The following is a 22,791-nucleotide window of genomic DNA, read 5'->3' as shown; positions in this document are numbered from 1 at the left end:
GATGCATGAGATTTAGAACCTCTGTCCAACTGAGGACATCACTTGGGATGGAGACCCGAACAGAGACAGTAAATGATGCGAAGTCCCCAATGGGGAATACAGAGGAACAAAGATTTAAATCCTACACACTTCCAAAACTTTCCAAAAATTGGACTTGAATTGGGCATTACATTAGCAAAACCTGGCCTCTTGTTTAAATGATCACAGTCCCTGGAAGACACCGCACAGGACACGGCTGAGAACCGAGAACTATTTATTACCTCCGTGTGCGCTACAAATCAAAAACCGTACATTCTCAATGCCATTAAAGTGACGTCTTCATTCACAACACATGGAGCTAAGTTCAGAGATACAATGGGAAAGGTTGGCAGGAAGCAAAAGTGTTCTGGCGTGGCATCAAAAGTCAACATATCAAGAAAGGACAAGTAACACACACGGGGGCGGACGGTTATATACGCTAATTGGCACATCGCTTTATTTTTGGAAAACAAACTGTAGGGAGGGCTAATAATTCTTTTTTTGTAAATTTTTTTCTTCGTTTTTTGATAAGTTCATTCCATCACATTGAAGAGGAACAAAAAAACCCTGAAAATTAAAAAAAAGAGAACAGAAAACAAAAATAAAAGACGCCTTTTCTTTTTTTTTTTTTTTTTAAGTTTCACTGGAAAGATCTGGAACCGGGAGGAGTACATTGCACACAGTGTAACAGAGAGATAGATCACGGGAGGCGGTATTAAACTTGGATACAGTGCAAGAGTTTCCAAAATGAATTGATTGGACCATACTGGATAACTCGCCATAACAACACCAAGAAAACACTTAAAAAAATGTTTAAGCCACACTGTTTGACTGAAACTTTCCTGCCTGTTATAGAATCTGCCACACAGAGAGAGAGATAGAAGAGGGGCGAGGGGTGAGGTGGAGGAACCCACGTGAGGAGGAGAAGGGGGGGAAAGGAGGGTCGAGAGAACGGGTAGGGCGGGTCATAAGGGGCGAAACAATGGAGTCCAAGAGGAGATAACGGGGGACATTTCAATGTGTTCAGGCATTTTCTTGGTCCGCCTTAGTCTCGTCACTTGCAGCCTCTTCTTGTTGGGCACTTTCACTAGGTTTGGTTCCTTCTACGTCATCTGCAAAAAGAACACATAAAGACAAGGTAAGAGATTGGATATCTTCTTTATAACATGCATGTTATGTAATTTATAACTGACCAATGTAGTCTTTAGAACAGTAATTTTTAATAGGGTTCTGTGAAAGTCTAGGGTCCCTCCGGGAGAGGCTAGGGGTTTGCTTGAGCTGTAGTTAGCTGACCTCACAACTGACGGTAGTTGTGAAAACCTAGGGTCCCTCCAGGGGTGGCTAAGGGTTTATTGAGCTGTAGTTAACTGACCTCCCAACTGACGGTGCTTGTGAAAACCTAGGGTCCCTCCAGGGGTGGCTAAGGGTTTATTGAGCTGTAGTCAACTGACCTCCCAACTGACGGTGCTTGTGGAAACCTAGGATCCCTCCAGGGGTGGCTAAGGGTTTATTGACCTGTAGTTAACTGACCTCCCAACTGATGGTGCCTGTGGAAACCTAGGGTCCCTCTGGGGGTGTCTAGGGTTTCCGTGAGCTGCGGTTAACTGACCTCCGAACTGATGATGCCTCCCAACTAATGGTGCCTGTGGAAAATTTGGGTCCCTCCAGAGATGGCTAGGGGTTCCGTGAGCTGTGGTTAACTGACCTCCCATCTGATGGTGCCTGCATAAGTCCAGGTCCAACGCCACTTGGCAGAGCCAATAGCAGGACTGCAGGAGAGACATTCTGGCCACCACTGTAAAGGGGGCATTGTTCACCTAATCTTACTAGGGGTTCCCCAAGACCTGAAAATGATTTGAAGGGTTCCTCTGGGGTAAAAAGGTTGAGAAAGTCTGCTTTAGAAAATATGTGTTATGATGGTTATCGTAACTCTAGGGGTGGCTATGGGTTCCTTGAGATGTGGCTAACTGACCTCCCATTTGGCGGTGCCTGCATAGTTCCAAGTCTGACACCACTTGGCAGGGCCAGCAGCATGACTGCAAGAGAGTCATTCTGGCCACCACTGTAAAGGGGGCATTGCTCCCACTTACCATCACTAACAGACTAATCTTCCCAGGGGTTTCCTGAGACCTGAAAATTATTTCAAGAGTTCCTCTGGGGTAAAAAAAGGTGGATAAAGGCTGCTTTAGAATATGTGAGTTATCAAGGCTATTATAACTGACCAATGTATATCTTGATTTTCTTACAAACCTAAAGAAAACCTGAAACGTGGAGAATGTGGACTGAGTATATTATGAAACAGTACATAACCCAACGCTACTTCATAATCAATATGTAGGCTGTAGGGGGAACCCAGGTGGTAGGCCCCCCTGATGAAAGACACGGCACACACAGTGGTTGAAATAGCAGAAATTGTATTATCAAAACGTTCTAACATACAATAACAGAGTCTATGCAGTAGATAGAACTGGCAGCAACACTCCCAGAAGGTTGTGCAGTACTTGTAGAGTATTTGCAGCACTTGGCGCAGAGGGAGTGGCTGGAAGGCAGATGCAGCAGAATAAGTAGAGGAAAGGTTCCACCCTAGAAGCTCTGATGATAGTACCTACAGTGCAATTAAATCATGGCAACATCTAATGTTTGTGTAGTATTATGTTCAGCAGACTGTGTTCTTCTATTGTTGTGACTTAGATGACGTTCAGAGCACATTTTATACCCAAGTCATGCAAAACTCCACGTAATCCCAAGGGGTTCACATACTTTTTCTTGCAACTGTATATTGTCCCTCCTCCTGTGGAAACTCTTCCTATACTAGGCACACTCTCCCAATCCAGCGCATTCCTATCCCTAAGCTAGCCGCACACATTGAATGTATGCCAACTGCAGTGAGCCAGTGCTTTTTATAAGCATTACCCTCCCTAAAGATGGCTGCAGGGTTCACCCGGGTGGCAGTGTCTAACCAGCCCACCCGATGACACATGTGGAGGTTTAAGATGAAGTTCCTCTACTCTCCTTGCAAGGTGAATGCAACAGCTCCACCCGTGCAGGGAGGTCAACCTACAGCTGCCTTCGAGTAGATCCATGGGTATAGGCACCTGAAGTTAAAGCCAAAGCTGAACTTTTTCCCTGGCTACATTCAAAAAGGCCTTCATTCATTTGTCTATATTTTTGCCAAGCTTTCCTTAAAAAACATAATTTTAGTGCGACTTTAAATAGGACAAATTATAGAATATTTATAAATTTTATCTACAGTAACAATATTTTTTTCTTAAAGCAGAGATCCACCCAAAAGTGGAAGCTCTGCTTATCTGCCTCCCCCCGTTGCCACATTTGGCACTTTTTGGGGGGGAGCGGGTGCCTGGTTTTGACAAGTACCTGTTCCCACTTCCATCTCAGTTCGCCACAGCAAGATCAGCCCCCCTCCTTCCCCAGCAGCCCTCAGGGACACTTCACAGGTCCCAGAAGACCGCGGTCCATTCACAAAGTACAGCACACTTCGTGCACGCGCAGTAGGAGACCAGCTGTGAAGGGCTTCACTGCCCGTTTCCCTTAGTCAAGATGGTGGCACCAGCACCTGATAGCTGATTGAAGAATTGTCTCACAGTGAGGATCCTGCTAGATCCCTGGACAGGTAAGTGCACTTTATTATTAAAAGTCAGCAGCTACAGTATTTAGACAAAAAATGGAAACACAACTTGATTTGCAGGTGTGAAAGTGATAACGTTTCATGTTGAAAGTGGAAGTGATGTAACATTCTTCTGCTTCTGCTGTGTGATGAGACACCCAGCTAATAGGTGGGAAGCCTCATTTTCTTCATTCACTGCATGTGCTGCTAGTAATACAGAGTCATGTCAGAGCTTACTGAGCTTCAAACAGGGCAAAATGTTGGTGCTGCTTAGCTGGTGCATCTGTGACTGAAGGTGCCGACTTATTTGCCATGTCGCGAGGTCCAGTATCAAACGTTATGACGGCGTATACAGTGTCCGGGAAAATGTCATCTCATAAGCGGTCAACTGACCGAAAGAGACAAAAGGACATTGTGCAGGATTGTGACCCGGAATAAGAAAGCAACTTCATGCAATAGTGACTGCAGTGCTCAATCTCAGTCCCGTGAAGACTGAGTCCATTTTTAAAGTGTTACTAAACCCAAGACCCTGCATTCACTTTATCTGGTCTCCCCGGACCCTGCATTCACTTTATCTGGTCTCCCCGGACCCTGCATTCACTATATCTGGTCTCCCCGGACCCTGCATTCACTATATCTGGTCTCTTTGGACCCTGCATTCACTATATCTGGTCTCCCTGGACCCTGCATTCACTATATCTGGTCTCCCCGGACCCTGCATTCACTATATCTGGTCTCCCCGGACCCTGCATTCACTATATCTGGTCTCCCCGGACCCCGCATTCACTATATCTGGTCTCCCAGGACCCTGCATTCACTATATCTGGTCTCCCCGGTCCCTGCATTTACTTTATCTGGTCTCCCCGGACCCTGCATTCACTATATCCTGTCTCCCACAGTACACAGAACATGGAAATGCAATTATTTTAGTAAATATAAACTGCTAAATATCTTCTCATCAGCAGTATATAGCAGTCTTCGGACTTCTATCAGTGTCCAACTGAGCACTGGTTAAAATGGAACTTCACTCTCTCAGTCAACATAGACTATTTGTAATCCTTATGCTGCTAGCATTAGTAAAAGGATAGGAAAGTATATCACATTTACTTATTTCTTTTTCTTCAGTTACTTCCTGGTTTCCTGCCTAGGCAAATGACGTCATACATCCCAGGAGTCTTCAGGAGGTGAGGAAGGGTTCTCTGCTCAGCCTATGCCTGATGTCACATCATACATCCCAGGTGTCTTCAGGAGGCGAAGAAGGGTTCTCAGCTCAGCCTATGCCTGATGTCATACATCCCAGGAGTCTTCAGGAGGGGAGGAAGGTTCTCAGCTCAGCCAATGCCTGATGTCATACAACTTAGACGTCTTCAGGAGGTGAGGAAGGGTTCTCAGCAAATGCCTGATGTCACATCATACATCCCAGGAGTCTTCAGGAGGCGAGGAAGGGTTCTCAGCTCAGTCTATGCCTGATGTCATACATCCCAGGAGTCTTCAGGAGGTGAGGAAGGGTTCTCAGCTCAGCCTATGCCTGATGTCATACATCCCAGGAGTCTTCAGGAGGGGAGGAAGGTTCTCAACTCAGCCTATGCCTGATGTCATACATCCCAGGAGTCTTCAGGAGGTGAGGAAGGTTTCTCAGCTCAGCCTATGCCTGATGTCATACATCCCAGGAGTCTTCAAGAGGTGAGGAAGGGTTCTCTGCTCAGCCTATGCCTGATGTCACATCATACATCCCAGGTGTCTTCAGGAGGCGAAGAAGGGTTCTCAGCTCAGCCTATGCCTGATGTCATACATCCCAGGAGTCTTCAGGAGGGGAGGAAGGTTCTCAGCTCAGCCAATGCCTGATGTCATACATCCCAGGAGTCTTCAGGAGGGGAGGAAGGTTCTCAACTCAGCCTATGCCTGATGTCATACATCCCAGGAGTCTTTGAGAGGGGAGGAAGGGTTCTCAGCTCAGTATATGCCTGATGTCATACATCCCAGGAGTCTTCAGGAGGGGAGGAAGGGTTCTCAGCTCAGCCTATGCCTGATGTCATACATCCCTGGAGTCTTCGAGAGGTGAGGAAGGGTTCTCAGCTCAGCATATGCCTGATGTCATATATCCCAGGAGTCTTCAGGAGGGGAGGAAGGGTTCTCAGCTCAGCCTATGCCTGAGCTAAGGGAAGATGGATTCCAGGAAGTAAATTATAAATAAATCATCTGCCCTTACTCAAGATGGCCCCTTCCAGAAATACCAGGGGGTCTTTTTCAAAAATTATTTCTCAGCAAAATAAAGCCTGGAGACATGGTTGGATGCGAGAGTTTGCTTTAAATATAAAAAATGAATTAAATAGAGTTTTTGGTTAGTGGTGCTCAGATGCAGTGCAGTTCTACTTTAGAATTTGTAGGAAGAGTTTTCATTCTCCCCTGTTTGTCCTATGAGGCTGCATAACTCTCTGACTGGACAGTGCTGATCACACGCACTCTCCCAAAGAAAAAAAAAAAACTTTCTAGCAATACACACCAAACAGAACAAAGTCTTGAGGGCAAGCTGCACATGCTATCATCAGCAGATGGATTGGGGACTGTGGAAGAAGGGGAGGATCAGAGAAGACAGGATCAAACAGCCTTTTTACACAATGTGGAGGATTAACTCCTTAGGTTCCACAGTGAGTATAACAAGCATGCTTTACTGCATATACAGACTGATTGGACTGTTGTGGGTTTAGTAACCCTTTAAGAGTAACAATCTTACTTTCACATTGTTTTCCCCAAAATGTTGACTTTATAGTCTTGGTCAAAAATTAAAAAGGAAAGATTTTTTTCCCCCCACCGAACAGGTAATCCAACAATACATCCAATCTACTTCATGCCAACCGACCCGTCTTCTAAATCCACAAATAAGATTACGGCTCCTCTAGGGCACAGCTTACTTTAATCTCACATAATCCTTCTGTAATTTGAACAACACTACACAGATTCAAAAAGGGGGAAAAAACATTAATATAATAAATGCCACAAAGGCGGATTTGCCTACCAGAGAAAACAAGTGTTTTACTACCTCTCCGCGTCCCCCCCCCGGAATACGGTGTTTAAACACATCGCGGCCAACACTTGCTAACATGATATAGAAAGCTCAAACGTTACGCTAAACCTCTTAAACGCGTTTTCGAAAGTGTCAGCATTTTCACACTCCTACGCAGACGGATGGAGACAAACAGATAGAAAGATATAAAGAGGGAAAAGGAGGACGGAGAGAGAGGGGACCCTAAGGCTCCGTTCAACGCAGTGTGTTTTTTTTTTTAGTGCTTTTTGCATAAACGTATTACAGTCCTTTTAACATGGTTTCCTATGGAACATGTTCACATCTATGCTTTTTTGAGCTGCTGCATTTTTGGAAAGGGTCAGGGACTTTTTTAACCACTTCCAGTCCGGACACTTTCCCCCCCTTCCAGTCCGGACACTTTTACCCCCTTCCAGTCCGGACACTTTCCCCCCCCCTTCCAGTCCGGACACTTTCCCCCCCCCTTCCAGTCCGGACACTTTCCCCCCCCCTTCCAGTCCGGACACTTTCCCCCCCCCTTCCAGTCCGGACACTTTCCCCCCCCCTTCCAGTCCGGACACTTTTCCCCCCCCCCTTCCAGTCCGGACACTTTCCCCCCCCCCTTCCAGTCCGGACACTTTCCCCCCCCCCCCCCTTCCAGTCCGGACACTTTCCCCCCCCCCCCTTCCAGTCCGGACACTTCCCCCCCCCTTCCAGTCCGGACACTTTCCCCCCCCCCCCTTCCAGTCCGGACACTTTCCCCCCCCCCCCCCTTCCAGTCCAGGCCAATTTTCAGCTTTCAGCGCTATCACACTTTGAATGACAATTGCGCGGTCATGCAACACTGTACCCATAAACAGATAAAGCTTTATTTTAGTGGTATTTATTCACCACTGGGATTTTAATTTTTTTTGCTATGTAAATGAAAAAAAAATGTTTTTTCTTATAAATTTTGCAAATAAATAATATTTCATCATAAATCTTGGCCAAAATGTATTCCGTTATCTTTTTAGTAAAAAAAAAAAAAAAATAACCCAAATTAGTTTATAACCAAAAATTATAATTTTTAAACTTTTTTTTACATTTTTATTTTTTTATATTATTATTTGTTTTTAGTTTTTTTTTTACATTCTGTCACCCTAGCAGTACAGTGTCACCATGGTGACACTGTGCTACTTGTGGGGGGTGATGAAGATTTTTTTTTTTTTTTACATTGATTGCTTTTACACCCATAAAGGCTTTAAAATCAATCATTTCTCCTCTCTGGCTGTATTCTTGCAGCCATTGAGAACTACATTGTGAGCTGTGATTGGTCACAGCTTGTCACATGGTACAAGGCTGTTGTGAATAGCTCTGTACCATGTGACCTCTGTGATCATTCACAGATTTCACACGTAGTAAGCAATGATGTCAGAAGTGACATCTTGCTTACCACTCTGCATGTGATCACTGATTGGCCAATCAGTGATCACATGATCAGGACCTCGCACAGAGTACCAACTCTAAAGTATCAACTGAACAAGTAGGTGCTCCACCCGGAAATAATCCGCATGGAGGTGGAACGTCGGTGCTCTGGCTCCGTGCGTCTTCCCGACACGGATGCAACTGAATAATGAGGATTATTACAGCCGGAACTCGTCTTCCCGAATAATAAACTTTATTGTGCGTGTAAAATGTGCATATAAAATGGCAATTGCTACAATAGAGTTCAATGGAGAAGCTGATGAAATGCATAGTAGTGCGTATTTGCCACGTTTTACGTTTTGCATTTTTAATCTGCCCAGCAACAAAAAAAAAAAATCAACTTTAACAAAAAAAAAAGCTGAACAAAATGCAAAACATGGTAAAAAAAAGTGTCAAAAACACATCAAGAAGGCGTATAGAAAAACGCAAAACGGACAAAAAGCAAACTGCATAAGTGCGAACAGAGCCTAACACTAAACGCCAATATAAAGTGATTGTAAAGGCTCAAGGTTTCTTACCTTTATGCATTCTATGAAACCTTCTGTGTGCAGCATCCCCCCAGCCCCTCCTAATACTCACCTAAGCCCCCTCTCGATCCAGCGATGTGCACTGGCGTCTCAGCTATCCTGGGACTTCCTCTCCTCATTGGCTGAGACAGAAGTGGGAGCCATTGACTCCCACCGCTGTCAATCACAGCCAGTAAGCCAATGAGAATAGAGAGGGGGCAGAGCCAAGCCACGGCTCAGTGTGTGAATGGACACATGGAGCAATGGGTGCCCCCATAGCAAGCTGCTTGCTGTGGGGGGCACCAGACAGGAGGGGGAAGCCAGGAGCACCATCGGGAAACCCGAGAAGAGGAGAGCAGAGAGCAGAGAGCAGATAAGTATGGACATGTTTGTTATTATTTCTTTTCAAAAAAATAAGCCTTTAGAATCACTGTAAGCAGGGGCGGACTGACAACTCATGGGGCCCCCCGGGCAATAGGGTATCATGGAGCCCCTGTGTCCTTGCCCAAACTCAAAAAAGCCTATGAAAAAAGGTACCAGGGGCATCTCATGGGGCCCCCTACTGACCCCGGGCCCTCGGGCAGTTTCCAAACCGTAAGTGCCCAGTCATACCGTTGCGATGTCAGGTGCGATTTGTGAATTGAAATCGTATCTAATGAATGTGAATGTCAGTGTCTTAACAAGTGCGATTGTTAAGTAGTTCTTGCATTTTCTGCAGTTTTGTTGCGATTTCTCATACATAGAATATAATGAAAATCGCACTGAAATTGCAAGAAATTGTTAAAAATCTTCACAAGTAGCAATAAATGTTTCAGAAATCGCACCTGAAATTTCACACAAATTGAGCGAGTTTAAATTGCAGCAGTGTGACCAGTGACTAAAGATAAGCTTTCAGCATAAAAATCTTCATTATAATACACAGCTCAAAAAAATGAAAGGGACACTTTGTAATCAGAGTCTGGCATCAAGTCAGTGAAACTCCTGGGATATTGATCTGGTCAGGTAAGTAGCAGAGGGGGTTGTTAATCAGTTTCAGCTGCTTTGGTGGTAATGAAATTAACAACAGGTGCACTAGATAGGCAACAATGAGACGACCCCCAAAACAGGAATGGTTTTACAGGTGAAGGCCACTGACTTTTTTTTCCCTACTCATCTTTTTTGGCTAGGGTCAGTGTCACTACTGGTAGCATGAGGCCATACCTGGACCCTACAGAGGTTGCACAGGCAGTCCAACTCCTCCAGGATGGCACATCAATACGTGCCATTGCCAGAAGGTTTGCTGTGTCTCCCAGCACAGTCTCAAGAGCATGGAGGAGATTCCAGGAGACAGGCAGTTCCTCTAGGAGAGCTGCACAGGGCCATAGAAGGTCCTTAACCCATCAGCAGGACCGGTATCTGCTCCTTTGTGCAAGGAGGAACAGGATGAGCACTGCCAGAGCCCTACAAAATGACCTCCAGCAGGCCACTGGTGTGAATGTCTCTGAGCAAACAATCAGAAACAGACTTCATGAGGGTGGTCTGAGGGCCCGACATCCTCTAGTGGGCCCTGTGCTCACTGCCCGACACCATAGAGCTGGATTGGCATTTGCCATTTAACACCAGAATTGGCAGGTCCACCACTGGCACCCTGTGCTTTTCAAAGATGAGAGCAGGTTCACCCTGAGTACATGTGACAGACGTGAAAGGGTCTGGAGAGGCCGTGGAGAACGTTCTGCTGCCTGTAACATGGTTCAGCATGACCGGTATGGTGGTGGGTCAGTGATGGTCTGGGGAGACATATGCATGGGGGGGGGGGACACAGACCTCTGCAGGCTAGACAATGGCACCCTGACTGCCATTAGGTATCGGGATGAAATCCTTGGACCCATTGTCAGACCCTATGCTGGTGCAGGGGGTCCTGGGTTCCTCCTGGTGCAGGGGGTCCTGGGTTCCTCCTGGTGCACAACAATGCCCGGCCTCATGTGGTGAGAGTATGCAGGCAGTTCCTGGAGGATGAAGGAGTTGATACCATTGAATGTCATGTTTTGGTCCATCCGATGCCGCCAGGTTGCACCTCAGACTGTCCAGGAGCTCAGTGATGTCCTGGTCCAGATCTGGGAGGAAATCCCCCACGACACCATCCGTCGTCTCATTAGGCCCCTCCCCCGACATTGTCAGGCATGCATACAAGCACGTGGGGGGCCATACAAACTACTGAGGACAATTTTGAGTTGCTGCAATGAACTTTCAGCAAAATGGACTAGCCTGCTGCATCATTTTTTCCCTTTGATATTTGGGGTGTCTTTGAATTCAATCCTCTGTAGGTTGATAATTGGCATTTCCATCAAACTATGGGGCGTCCTTACATTCCTAACACATCCCCCATCCATGTCAGTATAGAGATCCAGCAGGAGATTTCTCCCCATTGAGATCTGATGAGTTTTCAAAGTGTTCCTTTCACTTTTTTTAGCCGTGTATATATTCCATGATAACTATAAAGAATATAAACCCCCTTTGGGTGCAACAAATGTCCTTTAAAACCCAAATTAAGGCTAGATTGACATCTACAGTATGTAGCAATTGATGCTTTTTTTTTCCCCGACGCATTTTGTGGTGCGATTTGCGTTTTTGAACACATTTGTGCCGCGTTTTCTGTTTTTTTTTTTTGTTCTGTTCATGTAGTGTGACTTTGATGCTACTTTGATGGAACTTTACACTCTCTGGCACTCAAGTAGCATCAAAGTCGCTTCGCAGTCACACTACATGAACAGAACTGCCTTACCTTTCTATTAGCAAACGCAAAAAACACACAAAACACGGCAAAAATGTGCGTTCAAAAACCTTAACCCTAACATGTGACTTTGGCCGCATAAAAGTTCCTGCACTACTTTGATGATACTTGAGTGCCAGAGAATGTAAAGTTGCATCAAAGTTGCACTACATGAACAGAACTGTCATACTTTTGTATTAGCAAAAAAACAAAACAAAACGCAAAATGCGGCAAAATTGTACATTCAAAAACCTTAACCCTAACATGTGACTTTGGTCACATCAAGGTTCCTGCACTGCTTTGATGTGACTTTGATGCTACTTGAGTGCCAGAGAGTGTAGAGTAGCATCAAAGTCGCACTACATGAACAGAACTGTCATACTTTAGTATTAGCAAAAAAATTTAAAAATGCGCCAAAAAAGCAACACTTGCGTTTTTGGTGAGGGTCCATTGAAATTTATTACACGTAAAACACAATCTGCTGCGGGAAAAAAAAGTCCCTGACACCTTCCAAAAAATGCACCAATTCAAAACGCACAGATGTGAACTAGATCCACAGGAAATCATGGACTGCAATGTGTTTCTTCATACTGGAAAATGCACTGAAATCCGCATAGGTGTGATCCTATGGAAAAGCAGTAGTGACATCATCACTGAGCTATATATAGCTGGTGTGGAGAGCAGAGCTGTAGGAGGGGCCTAGCTGGTTCCACCCACTAAGAGCCTGCCTGTAGAAAACTACAAGAGGAGGCGGGGACAAGACCAGTCACCCTGTAAAAGGAGAGAGAGCAGCAGCGAGCGGTCTTTATTACAGGAAGCCTCACCCACTATAGGCTGCCTGTATGAAAAGAAAAAAAAAAAAAAAAAAAACAGAAGGGGGCGGAGACAAGACTAGTCACTCCGTAAAAGGAGAGAGAGCAGCAGTGATCGGTCTTTATTACAGGAAGCCTCACTCAGTACAGGCTGCCTGTAAAAAAAAAAAAAATACAATAGGGGGTGGAGACAAGACCAGTCACCATGTAAAAGGAGAGAGAGCAGCAGCGAGCGGTCTTTATTACAGGAAGCCTCACCCACTATAGGCTGCCTGTAAAAATAAATGCAGGAGGGGGCAGAGAGAAGACCAATCACCCTGTAAAAGGAAAGAGCAGCAGTGAGTGGTCTTTATTACAGGAAGCCTCACCCACTACAGGCTGCCTGTAAAAAAAAAAAAAAAAAAAATTGCAGGAGGGGGCGGAGACAAGACCAGTCACCCTGCACAAGAACAAAGAGCAGCAGTGAGTGGTCTTTGTTACAAGAAGTTCCTGCACAGAGGGAAGGGGGAGGAGTTTTTTTTTCCGGCTGGATTTTAGCACACAAAAACAGCAGAATTTAATGAGAATTCACAGACCTCTTGAATTTACAGAAGACTGGAGTTCAGATTTATTCCATGAAGTTAAACCAATTGATCTGCAGCATACTCACCTTACTCTGCGCCGGCAGCAGTGGTATGGAGTCCTGCGCCCAGGGGCGGACTGACCATTTGGAAACTCGGGCACTGCCCAAGGGCCCGGGGTCAGTAGGGGGCCCCATGAGATGCCCCTGGTACCTTTTTCATAGGCTTTTTTGAGTAAGGGCACAGGGGCCCCATGATCCCCTATTGCCCGGGGGCCCCATGAGTTGTCAGTCCGCCCCTGCCTGCGCCCAAAACTCCTACAGCTTAGATGGTGGCATTGATGACAACGGAGATGCTAAATTCATTATGCTCAATTGTAATAAAGTCTTTTGCTCCACCCCCTGCCGATGCATCCCAGGGGGAGCCTTTCATTGGGTCTTAGGGTCATACCGATGCGATTTGCGAATTGAAATTGCACGTGAAATCGCATCTAATGAATGTGAATGTCCGTGTCTTAACATTTGCGATTTGCTGCAGTGCAATTTCTAAAGTTCTTGCATGACTTTTTCTGCAGTTTTATGTATGTTTCACATACCTAGAATTTAATGGAAGTCGCACTGCAACTCCCAAGAAAACATTGAAAATCTTCACAATTCGCAATAAAGTCTTCAGAAATCGCACCTGAAATTGCACACAAATTGCATGATTTTAAATCGCAGCGGTGTGATCGGTGACTTAAAGTGGTTGTAAATCTCAGACATGAAAAATGCACAAAGCAAGTCCCTCTATAGTGTGTACGTGTCTTAATTCAGAACACTAGGTGTCTTTTCTGTCTGCTGCCTCCTTCCTCTGCTATTAGCAAGGGAGGGAGCTCTAGCGCACAGCCTGTGATTGACAGCCTCAGCGGTGTGCCGTGTGCAGGGGGTGGGGGGGGGGTGTACCTACCCTCCAATCAGCTCTCACTGAGCTGTACAGAGCTGATCGCGGGGGGTACCTTCCCTCCAATCAGCTCTCACTGAGCTGTGCAGAACTGATCGCAGGGGGTACCTTCCCTCCAATCAGCTCTCACTGAGCTGATCGCGGGGGGTACCTTCCCTCCAATCAGCTCTCACTGAGCTGTGCAGAGTATACCTTCAGCTTTCCACCCCCTTCTTTCTGAAATATCAGACAAGCAATATAAATTCTGTACTCTGAACAGCTGTAGAGAAGAGAGGTCTGGAGATAAACGGGTACAACCTATGTAGGAGGCAGGGGCGGACTGACAACTCATGGGGCCCCCGGGCAATAGGGGATCATGGGGCTCCTGTGTCCTTGCCCAAACTCAAAACAGCCTATGAAAAAGGTACCAGGGACATCTCATGGGGCCCCCTACTGACCCCCGGGCCCTCGGGCAGTGCCCGAGTTTCCAAATGGTCAGTCCACCCCTGGTAGGAGGATTTGTTTAATCTCTGTAGATCACCTCCAGTCCCTTCACTGGGTAGATGTAAGGGTTGGCAACCACTTAAACGCATGGAGGCATAGTTCCTTTTCATGTAACCACTGTGATTGGCTGTCACCGTGGTCACATGATCAGGGGCCTATCCCACCCATTCCCAATTATAAAGAGATCAGAAGCTGTCAGTATGTTGGGAATGGCCTCAGCGCACAACAGCGGAGCCCTATGGATGCATAGATGTGGCTGCTGGGCATTAAGGACCACATATTTGTGTTACTTCAGTAGGAACTTCAGGGGCAACATGTTTACTTGTTACCTAATATATCCCTCCCACTACTACAAGATAATCAATCTTATTCACTTTACCTGTCAGGGGTCAGAATGGTATGGCTACATGGCTAGGGTGGCTGCAGTGAGTCCCTCCTGGTGTCATAGTGCCCCCCCGAGAAGGTCAGGTACAGCATCCAACCCACTGTCAAAGTCTATGCCAGGCTGTGGCTGGACGAGGCTGAACGCTGGTACCCATGTTTAGGGATGAACACCCATACATATTGCAGAAAGGCAGCCCTGTGTGCAAGGGCCTAAGGAATTTAAAACTCTGTTCAGCTAGCCTTGTGATCCAGACCCTCCAGCAGCACAACCAGGGGCAGACTGACAACTCATTGGGCCCCCAGGCAATAGGGGATCATGGGGCCCCTGTGTCCTTGCCCAAACTCCAAAAAGCCTATGAAAAAAGTTACCAGGGGCATCTCATGTGGCCCCCTACTGACCCCGGGCCCTCGGGCAGTGCCTGAGTTTCCAAATGGTCAGTCCGCCCCTGAACACAACACAGTTAGATCCTAAACCTCTCTACAGACTACAATGCATTGAAGTAATACAGCCTGGATTAGAACCCTATGCGTTCAGGGAAGAACCCAGATACACCACAGCTAGCGAACCCCATATGCAAGGGACCTAAAGGGACTTGAAACTCTGTTCAGCTAGACTTGTGAACCAGCCCCCCCCGGTCACACAGCACAGTTAGACTAGCTTTATCTATTGACTACAATGCATTGAGACAACACAGCCTGGCTTAGGACAGAATGCATTCAGGGAAGAATGCCCAGATGTACTGCAGCAAGACCTGTGTGCAAGGGGCATAAAGGAATTTAAAACTCTGTTCAGCTAGTCTTGTGATCCAGGCCCCCCCCAGCCATACAATACGGGTAGATCCTAGACCTCTCCACACCTCTCTACAGGCTACACGGCATTGGGTACTACAGCCTGGGTTAGGGCCCAATGCGTTCAGGGAAGAACCAAGATACACCACAGCTAGAGAGCTCCATGTGCAAGGGGCCTGAAGGAATTTGAAACTCTGTTCAGCTAGTTTTGTGATCCAGGCCCCTGGTCACACAGCACAGTTACACTAAATATATCTAGTGACTACAATGAATTAAGGCAATACAGCCTGGCTTTGGGCCAAATGTGCTCAGGGAAGATTGCCCAGATGCATTAGAGCAAGACCTGTGTGCAAGGGGCCTAAGGAATATAAAACTCTGTTCAGCAATCTTGTGATCCAGGCCCCCCGATTACACAGCACAGTTAGATTTCAGACCTCCCTATGGACTACAATACATTGAGGCAATAAAGCCTGGCTTAGGGCCAATTGCATTCAGGGAAGAAAGCCCAGAAGCACCGCAAGCAGAGAGCCCCATACTCAAGGGACCCAAAGAGATTTAAAACTCTGTTCAGCTAGACTTTGGATGCAGGCCCCCCAGCCACACAGCACAGGTAGACTAGATTTGTCTATGGACTACAATGCAATGAGGCAATACAACCTGGCTTAGGATCGAATGCATTCAGGGAAGAATGCCCAGATGCACCGTAAGTAGAAAGCCCCATACTCAAAGGGCCTATAGGGATTTAAAACTGTTCAGCTAGTCTTATAATCCAGGACCCCCAGTTATACAGCACAGTTAGCCTAGATCTATCCATATAGTACACAGGGGCGGACTGACAACTCATGGGGCCCCTGGGCAATAGGGGATCATGGGGCCCCTGTGTCCAGGGACGGACTGACAACTCATGGGGCTCCCGGGGCAATAGGGGATCATGGGGCCCCTGTGTCCTTGCCCAAACTCAAAAAAGCCTATGAAAAAAGGTACCAGGGGCATCTCATGGGGCCCCCTACTGACCCCGGGCCCACGGGCAGTGCCAGAGTTTCCAAATGGTCAGTCTGTCCCTGCCTGTGTCCTTGCCCACACTCAAAGTACACCCAAAAAAGCCTATAAAAAAGGTACCAGGGGCATTTCATGGGGCCCCCTACTGACCCTGGGCCCTTGGGTAATGCCTGAGTACTTGAATGGTCAGTCCGCCCCTGGTAGTACAATACATTGAGATAATACAGCCTGGCTCAGGACCAAATGCGTTCAGGGAAGAACTCAGATACACTGCTGCTAGAGAGCTCCATATGTAAGGGACCTAAAGGGATATAAAACGCTGTTCAGCTAGTCTTGCGATCCGGGCCCCCAGTTACACAGCACAGTTAGATTCTAGATCTCTCTATAGACTACAATGCATTGGAGCAATACAGCCTGGTTTAGATTCCATTCCAACCTATGGCTGAACATTGAGGCAGCAGATGCTCCAACAATGAGGTCACCTTTTCTTCCTCCTACCTCCTGTAAGCACGTTCACTTTGCTAGCTTGACATCACTGTATAAAGTAACACCGCCCCTTCTTCTCCAAGCCTGAATGCTGCCAGGCATAGGAATACATGACGCAGATATAAAGACATAACCCTCGCATTGTATATCTGCCAAGAATTCAGTTATAAAGAGGAGAAAAAAGGATCACATTCTCCAACTCTAAAATAAAGCTAGCTCCATAGACGTGAACGGTAATAACGGCCACTTTTATTTCCTTACAATATCAGAATAAAGGATTGTGTCTTAAAAAATGGAACAGCTCTCAGCGAGCAGCCAAAATTACAGCCCTAAAAGGGTAATTAGCTTAATGGTGAGACAGCGCCATTCACACCATACAATGAAGGCCATATACACCTCCATCCAGAGAGGTTCTCGCTTTACAGTCGCTGAAATCTTTTCTACAGCTGCCTCGGCCACAATGCACCTCTGACAAGCAATTGCTTCAGTAACTTTACGGGGAGTATTCTTAATATCCAGGTACACCTTCATAGGCGTTATCGGGGTCTCTACAATGGCTGCAAATTCAATGGTATACTTTATATGTGACGTACCAGCAAAAAGCAGGATATAGAAGATATATAGACGCCGAGCGAGGAATGCACAAAGGTATTCTGCCTGGGTTTTGTACATAGGAAGAAAAGGATAATGAAAAAATGTTTTGTAGTCATGTAGATATTCAATATTTTATATTATTTCTGACAATATTTTGTATTCTCTTTTTGAATTTAGGGCTGCTATGGACATGTCTCCCTACTAGTCCTTTGCTTATAGAGCTCAATAGCTCAAGCTAAAAAAAAAAATATACATATACAAGTGAATGAGTTAAATCAGTGACATATGGCTCATTCTCAGGTTTAAATGGGAGACAACCTACCTAAAACCAGATAACCACTACCCTCTTTTATTCTTTTTTTTTAATTAAAACTATATATATATACAGCCAAAGACATGCTGGTAGGTTAATTGCCTCCTGTCTAAATATAAATAATTTTTATATACAGTTGCAAGAAAAAGTTTGTGAACCCCTTGGGATTACGTGGAGTTTTGCATGAATTGGGCATGAAATGTGCTCTGAAAGTCATCTAAGTCACAACAATAGAAGAACACAGTCTGCTGAACATAATACTACACAAACATTAGATGTTGCCATGGTTTAATTGCACATAACATGTAAACATTCACAGTGCAGGGAGGAAAAAGTATGTGAGGCCCTAGCTTAATGACTTCTCCCAGAGCTAATTGGAGCCAGGAGTGAGCCAACCTTGACTCCAATCAGTGTGATGATATTGGATGTGTTGCTGACAGCTGTCCTGCCCTTAAAAAACACACACCTGTTTTGGGTTTACTGGTTTCAAGAAGCACTGTCTGATATGAACCATGCCTCGCAGAAAAAAGCTCTCAGAAGACCTACGATCAAGAATTGTTGACTTGCATGAAGCTGGAAAGGGTTACAAAAGTATCTCCAAAAGCCTTGATGTTCATGTGTCCACAGTAAGACAGACTGTCTACAAATGGAGAAAGTTTAGCACTGTTGCTACTCTCCCTAGGCGTGGTCATCCTGTAAAAATGACTGCAAGAGCACAGCGCAGAATGCTGCATGAAGTAAAGAAGAATCCCAGAGTGTCAGCTAAAGACCTACAGAAATATCTGGCACATGCTAACATTTTTGTTGACACATCTACAATAAGGAAAACATGAAACAAGAATGGAGTACATGGGAGGACACCACGGAGGAAGCCATTGCTGTCCAAAAAGAATATTGCAGCACGTTTGAAGTTTGCAAAAGAGCACCTGGATGTTCCACAGCACTACTGGCAAAATATACTGTGGACAGATGAAACCAAGATTGAGTTGTTTGGGAAGAACACACAACACTGTGTGTGGAGGAAAAAAGGCACAGCACACCAACATCAAAACCTCATCCCCACTGTGAAACATGGCGGAGGGAGCATCATGGTTTGGGGCTGCTTTGCTGCCTCAGGGCCTGGACGGATTGTTGTCATTAATGGGAAAATTAATTCCAGAGTTTATCAAGACATTTTGCAGGAAAATGTATGACCATCTGTCCGCCAACTGAAGCTCCGCAGAGGATGGGTGATGCAACAGGACAATGACCCAAAGCATACAAGTAATTCAACAAAACAATGGCTGCAACAGCACAGAATACGCCTTCTGGAGTGGCCCAGTCAGAGTCCTGACCTCAACCCCATTGAAATGCTGTGACATGACCTTAAGTGAGCGATTCACAGCAGACATCCCAAGAATATTGCTACACTGAAACAGTTTTGTGAAGAGGAGTGGTCCAAAATGACTCCAGATCGTTGTGCAGGTCTGATCTGCAACTACAGGAAACGTCTGGTTGAGGTTATTGCTGCCAAAGGAGGGTCAACCAGTTATTAAGTCCAAAGGTTCACGTACTTTTTCCTCCCTGCACTGTGAATGTTTACATGTTATGTGCAATTAAACCATGGCAACATCTAATGTTTGTGTAGTATTATGTTCAGCAGACTGTGTTCTTCTATTGTTGTGACTTAGATGACGTTCAGAGCACATTTTATGCCCAATTCATGCAAAACTCCACGGAATCCCAAGGGGTTCACATACTTTTTCTTGCAACTGTATATACATATATATATATTACCGTATTTTCCGGCGTATAAGACGACCCCCCTACTTTTCCTGTTAAAATATAGGGTTTGGGCTATACTCGCCGTATAAGACTACCCCCCTCTTCCAACCAATCACGGCAAGCAATGTACCAGTATTTTCTGTGCACACTGTGCACACTGCATACAAAGCCTGCTTGGATTGGGTGGGTCAGCTCTCCCTGCCTGCCCAGCCCTGCCTGTCTCCAAGATACCATAAATTGCACAGAACTGCCACAGACATTATAATATTAATAATTACCGTATCTCATAGCAGTTAAGGGACAAGGTCGGATGCAGCAGTACCATACCGGTACTTCCGAGCTGACACTTCTGCACATGTCTAGGGCAGCAGTAGACGATCACTGATCACCATTCCTCGCAAAACTGCATGAGACGTCGGATGCAGCCGTTCAGTGCTCGATTGATCGTGACTGAAACTGTGACATGCGCAGAATCACTGTGTATCCCTTCTCTGCATATCAAAGTTTCAGTCAAGCTCAATCGAGCACTGCTGCATCCGACGTCTCATGCAGTTCTGCGAGCTACGGTGATCCGCGATCGTCTACTGCTGCCGAAGACATGCGCAGTAGCGTCAACCCGGAAGTACGGTAAGGTTTCAGCACAGCACCCGGCGTATAAGACGACCCCCGACTTTGTAGACGATTTCCAGGGGTTAAAATGTCGTCTTATACGCCGGAAAATACGGTACATATAATACATACATATATATATATATATATATTACATATAATACACACATATACATATATATATATATATATATATATATATATATATATATATATATATACCTGGATCCTCCTCACGTCAGCCTACTACAGATCATCTCCCCCCTCAGGAATACAGAAAATTGTTATCATACTTAATTTTAATTTTCCTTTCCTGGATCCTCCTCACATCAGCCTACTACAGATCATCTCCGCCCTCAGGAATACAGAAAATCTCCGTCCTCCTGACCCCTCCAGGACAACCCATAACTAGCCCATAAATCTAAGCCGATTCCCCCTCAGGTGATCCATCACAAGCCTCGCAACAGAAATGAAGGGTGGGAGACATGAGGAGGATCTAGGAAAGGAAAATTACGGCAAGTATGATAACAATTTTCCATATTCCTGGACCTCCTCATGTCAGCCTACTACAGGACATAACTAGCAATGACAAGGCCTGGATGGGAGAGAAAACAAAAAAATAAATAAAAAGAGGCTGGGACCAGAAAAGTATTGCTAAACACACAAACATTTAATGGTTCACAACTGAAGAAATATCTGCAGCCCCAAAGCGATCAGAGTCCCTCAAAGATACATACTTACCGTAATTTTCCTTTCCTGGATCCGCCTCACGTCAGCCTGAGTCTCTTCCAATGAGTGTCCGGAGCGAGGACAAAAAAAGAACACCTGAGGGGGGGATTAGCTTGGATTTATGGGCTAGTTATGGGTTGTCCTAGAGGGGTTAGGAGGGCGGAACTGACCCGTAGTAGGCTGATGTGAGGAAAAGTACTTACGGTAAGTATGATAACAATTTTCCATATTCCTGGACCTCCTCACGTTAGCCTCCTACGGGTCTCGGCAGAGGTGGTTTTCAAGGCAGCTAGTTGGAGCACTATAAATACTTTCATGCGCCATTACAGGATGGATGTATCATTGAGGGATTCTGATTGCTTTGGGGCTGCAGTTATTTCTTCAGTTGTGAACCATTAAATGTCTGTGTGTTTAGCAGTACTTTTTTGGTCCCACTCTTTTTTTTTTGTTTTCCCTTACATCTGGGCCTTGTCATTGCTAGTTACGTCCTGTAGTAGCCTGACATGAGGAGGTTCAGGATTACGGAAAATTGTTATTATACTTATTGTAATTTTCCTTTCCTGGATCCTCATGTCAGCCTGAGTCTCCCGCCCTTCATTTCTGTCATGAGGCTTGTGATGGAACACCCGAGGGGGGGATTAGCTTAGATTTATGGGCTAGTTATGGGTTGTCCTGGAGGGGTCAGGAGTGTGGAGCTGACCTGTAGTAGGCTGATGTGAGGAGGATCCAGGAAAGGAGAATTACGGTAAGTATGAAAACAATTTCATATATTCCTGGACCTCCTCACATCAGGCTCTCGGCAGAGGTGGCTTGCAAGGCGGCTAGTTGGAGCACTATAAATACTTTCATGAGCCATTACAGGATGGATGTATCTTTGATCGCTTTGGGGCTGCAGTTATTTCTTCAGTTGTGAACCATTAAATGTCTGTGTGTTTGCAATACTTTTCTGGTCCCAGTCTCTCTTTTTTTTGTTTTTCCTCCCATCTGGGCCTCGTCATTGTTAGTTACATCCTGTAGTAGGCTGAAGTTAGGAGTTCCAGGAATATGGAAAATTGGAAAATTGTTATCATACCTATCGTAATTTTCCTTTCCTGGATCCTCCTCACGTTAGTCTGAGTCTCCCACCCTTCATTTCCTTTGCGAGGCTTGTGATGGAACACCTGAGGGGGGGATTAGCCTAGATTGATGGGATAGGTATGGGTTGTCCTGGAGGGGTCAGGAGGGTGGGGCTGACCCGTAGTAGGCTGATGTGAGAAGGATCCAGGAATACGGAAACTTGTTATCATACTTACTGTAATTTTCCTTTCCTGGATCCTCCTCACATTAGTCTGAGTCTCCCACCCTTCATTTCCATCGTGAGGCTTGTGATGGAACACCTGAGGGGGGGGATTAGTTTAGACTTATGGACTAGTTATGGGTTGTCCTGGAGGGGTCAGGAGAGTGCAGCTGACCCGTAGTAGGCTGATGTGAGAAGGATCCAGGTATACGGAAAATTGTTATCATACTTACCGTAATTTTCCTTTCCTGGATCCTCTTTACATCAACCTGTGTCTCCCACCATTCATTTCCGTTGTGAGGCTTGTGATAGAACACCTGAGGGGGGATTAGCTTAGATTGATGGGATAGGTATGGGTTGTCCTGGAGGGGTCAGGAGGGTGGGGCTGACCCGTAGTAGGCTGATGTGAGAAGGATCCAGGAATACGGAAAATTGTTATCATACTTACCGTAATTTTCCTTTCCTGGATCCTCCTCACATCAGCCTGAGTCTCCCACCCTTCATTTCTGTCGTGAGGCTTGTGATGGAACACCCGAGGGGGGGATTAGCTTAGATTTATGGGCTAGTTATGGGTTGTCCTGGAGGGGTCAGGAGTGTGGAGCTGACCTGTAGTAGGCTGATGTGAGGAGGATCCAGGAAAGGAGAATTACGGTAAGTATGAAAACAATTT

The 22,791-nt window shown here is 45.8% G+C and overlaps 1 protein-coding gene across 1 annotated transcript in view; it reads right to left on the bottom strand.

The window, feature by feature from the left end:
* Window positions 1–236: 236 nt before the first annotated feature.
* GAP43 (growth associated protein 43) overlaps window positions 237–22,791 on the bottom strand; it is a 159,061-nt gene continuing 136,506 nt past the window's right edge. The window contains exon 3 of the mRNA XM_089670762.1: window positions 237–1,130. Within this exon, the coding sequence (XP_089526888.1) occupies window positions 1,042–1,130 (89 nt within the window). The 3' untranslated portion in view covers window positions 237–1,041. The remainder of the gene's footprint in view (window positions 1,131–22,791) is intronic.

Source organism: Staurois parvus, unplaced genomic scaffold (genome assembly GCF_062004578.1).
Source record: "Staurois parvus isolate SC_StPar_1 unplaced genomic scaffold, SC_StPar_1.0 ptg000095l, whole genome shotgun sequence".
NCBI lineage: Eukaryota > Metazoa > Chordata > Amphibia > Anura > Ranidae > Staurois > Staurois parvus.
The sequence above is the reverse complement of the archived record's forward strand: the minus strand, read 5'-3'. Positions and strand labels throughout refer to the sequence as shown.